Here is a 2,070-nt window from a genome sequence, read left to right as displayed (position 1 = left end):
TTGAGGTGTTCGTGGGCAGGAGGTGTCTCTTGTGCGTGGTTACTCTTCATGGGGCTGTCTGAGGGGTTTTCTTCCGAGTTGCAGTTTTGCTGATGGCATGGCTTCATTTATCCCTAGGAGAGTTCCAGTGATGGAGGCGATGGCATTTTTAGTGAAAAGAAGGATGACAGCCGGGCAGGTGAGACTTGGGTCTTTCTGAAAGCGAAGCAAAGTAAGACCTCAGTTTATAGTTATTGTGGAGTTCGTGTGTAATAAAAATGCTGTTTTTTAAGGAGGCTCTTTTAAAAAGCCAAGTAAGTTGACCTTCATCAATCTCTTCTGGTGTCATACGTGGACTTTAATATGGCTCTGTCAAGCTTCCTCCACCTGCATTGAAATGCAAATGCAAAATCAATGATAATACAATAATGCGTGAAATCAGGATGGAGTATGAGAAGGAAAAAAAAGAATTGTGGTTTCATTGATTTTTTTCTTGGTTTAGTTTTATTTGTGCGGGAGGGGTTAGGGGCGTTTGGTTTAGTTTGGGGTTTTTGGTTTGTTTTTCTGAATTTACACTTAATAGAATCTTTGGCAATTGGAAGGCTCAGCTGCACAAAAGCCCATAGTTCTCTGTGGAGAAGGCCATAGAAGGCGTGCTTGTTACCTGTCCTGGAGCAGCGTCCTCAAATAAGTTCTGCCCCCATAGACAGACACATTCGTATTTGAGAGACAGCTGCCAGCCACAGCCTCAAGCTACGCCCAGCTCCTGAGCCGATTAAGTTATTGAGTCATCTTCGTTTTGGTTCTGTTTGTAAATACTAATGTCCTCACTGATGTTTGAAGCCCAGGATGGCTCCGACCCAGACAAATCGCCCTGGCCAGTTTCTTCTGCACTCACAGCTCGTCTCAGACGGCTGGTCACCATTTACCAGCGCTGCAACCGCAAGGAAGTCTGCCGACCTGAAATTCTGGGACCAGGTAACCAAGGATACTGGGTCCAGGAAGAGATGTTCAGGAGAACCTCCGAAATGGACCTCATCAACAAGGAAGCCCAAAAGAGGTAAAAGCCAAGGTGACAAAAGGGGACGCTGATAGCCGCAGGGCAAGTGTATTTAATGTTCTCATCTGAAGTTAGATGGTCTCCAGAATTAATTAAATCCAGCCTCCAACTGTGATGGTGTTGTCTCCCTGACTGGGGAGTCTGATGAGATCTAGGACACCGTCTGTTTACAGTTCCTACTTTTATGATTTTCTAGCTTGACCCTCTTTCCTAAGTTGGACCCCAGTCTCTGGGGATGTGGTTTAAAAACATCACACTGGGTAAAGGTGACAAAAGGCAGATATCAGACCATGTTCTTTTAGCAGCAGAGTGAATAGTGTGCATTGAAGCTGTCTTATTATAGCTACCAGCCTCTGAGAACAATAAGTACCATAACACGCTAGTCTAGAGGGAAGATATAAATTGCCAGGAGTTACTTGCCGATCTGAGGATTAAGCTAAAAACGTCTACAGTAGGCCAGCACAGGCTGGGAATGATGTCACCAGAAAAATGAATGAAGCTGCAGTTCTTTGAGTCTTTTTATCCGTCCTTCTGATATAACTAACACCCAGTGAATTAAAAGAACACCACATAACAAATTCAGTTATTTCTTTGCACTCCTTCTGGCTTTATGAAATTGGGTGATTCAAGGGAAGTAGTTCTCCCGTCTTTCTTTCACAGTTCCAAAGAGAACCAGAACCGCTTATTCCCTAGTTCTCGCTCTTCCACTGCCCCCTTCACCCTACTCCTTATCTCATTCCCTCTGGGGGTAGAGTGTCCAGCGCTCCTCATAAAGACTATGGTGGAATGTAATAGTTCAACTCCCTTAAGTCATTATCTTAATCCTATAGGATATAAAGACTTGAGAACCTTTGTGTCCTAGAGATTATAACTGAAATGGGCGACCGGCGTATATAACTAGGGAAAAAGCTGATGTGTGCTGGGGTCAGAGGAGGCGTGTGGCTGCAGGAGGCACTTCCCTTCTTGTCTGTAAAATGAAGAAGGTGAATTTGATGGTCTGGAAGGCCCCTCCAGGAGTCTGTGATTCTAAG

The 2,070-nt window shown here is 44.6% G+C and overlaps 1 protein-coding gene across 9 annotated transcripts in view; it reads left to right on the top strand.

The window, feature by feature from the left end:
- CHD6 (chromodomain helicase DNA binding protein 6) overlaps positions 1-2,070 on the top strand; it is a 188,458-nt gene that overhangs the window by 156,846 nt on the left and 29,542 nt on the right. For 8 of the 9 annotated variants that reach the window (XM_023534463.1, XM_023534459.1, XM_023534464.1 and 5 more), the window contains one exon: positions 823-1,039. In XM_023534463.1, the coding sequence (XP_023390231.1) occupies positions 823-1,039 (217 nt within the window). Of the gene's footprint in view, positions 1-117; positions 179-822; positions 1,040-2,070 lie in introns of all 9 variants that reach the window. The other variant, XM_023534460.1, reaches the window with a different exon arrangement.

The sequence above is a fragment of the Pteropus vampyrus genome, unplaced genomic scaffold (assembly GCF_000151845.1).
Source record: "Pteropus vampyrus isolate Shadow unplaced genomic scaffold, Pvam_2.0 Scaffold125, whole genome shotgun sequence".
Classification (NCBI taxonomy): Eukaryota; Metazoa; Chordata; class Mammalia; order Chiroptera; family Pteropodidae; genus Pteropus; species Pteropus vampyrus.
The sequence above is the reverse complement of the archived record's forward strand: the minus strand, read 5'-3'. Positions and strand labels throughout refer to the sequence as shown.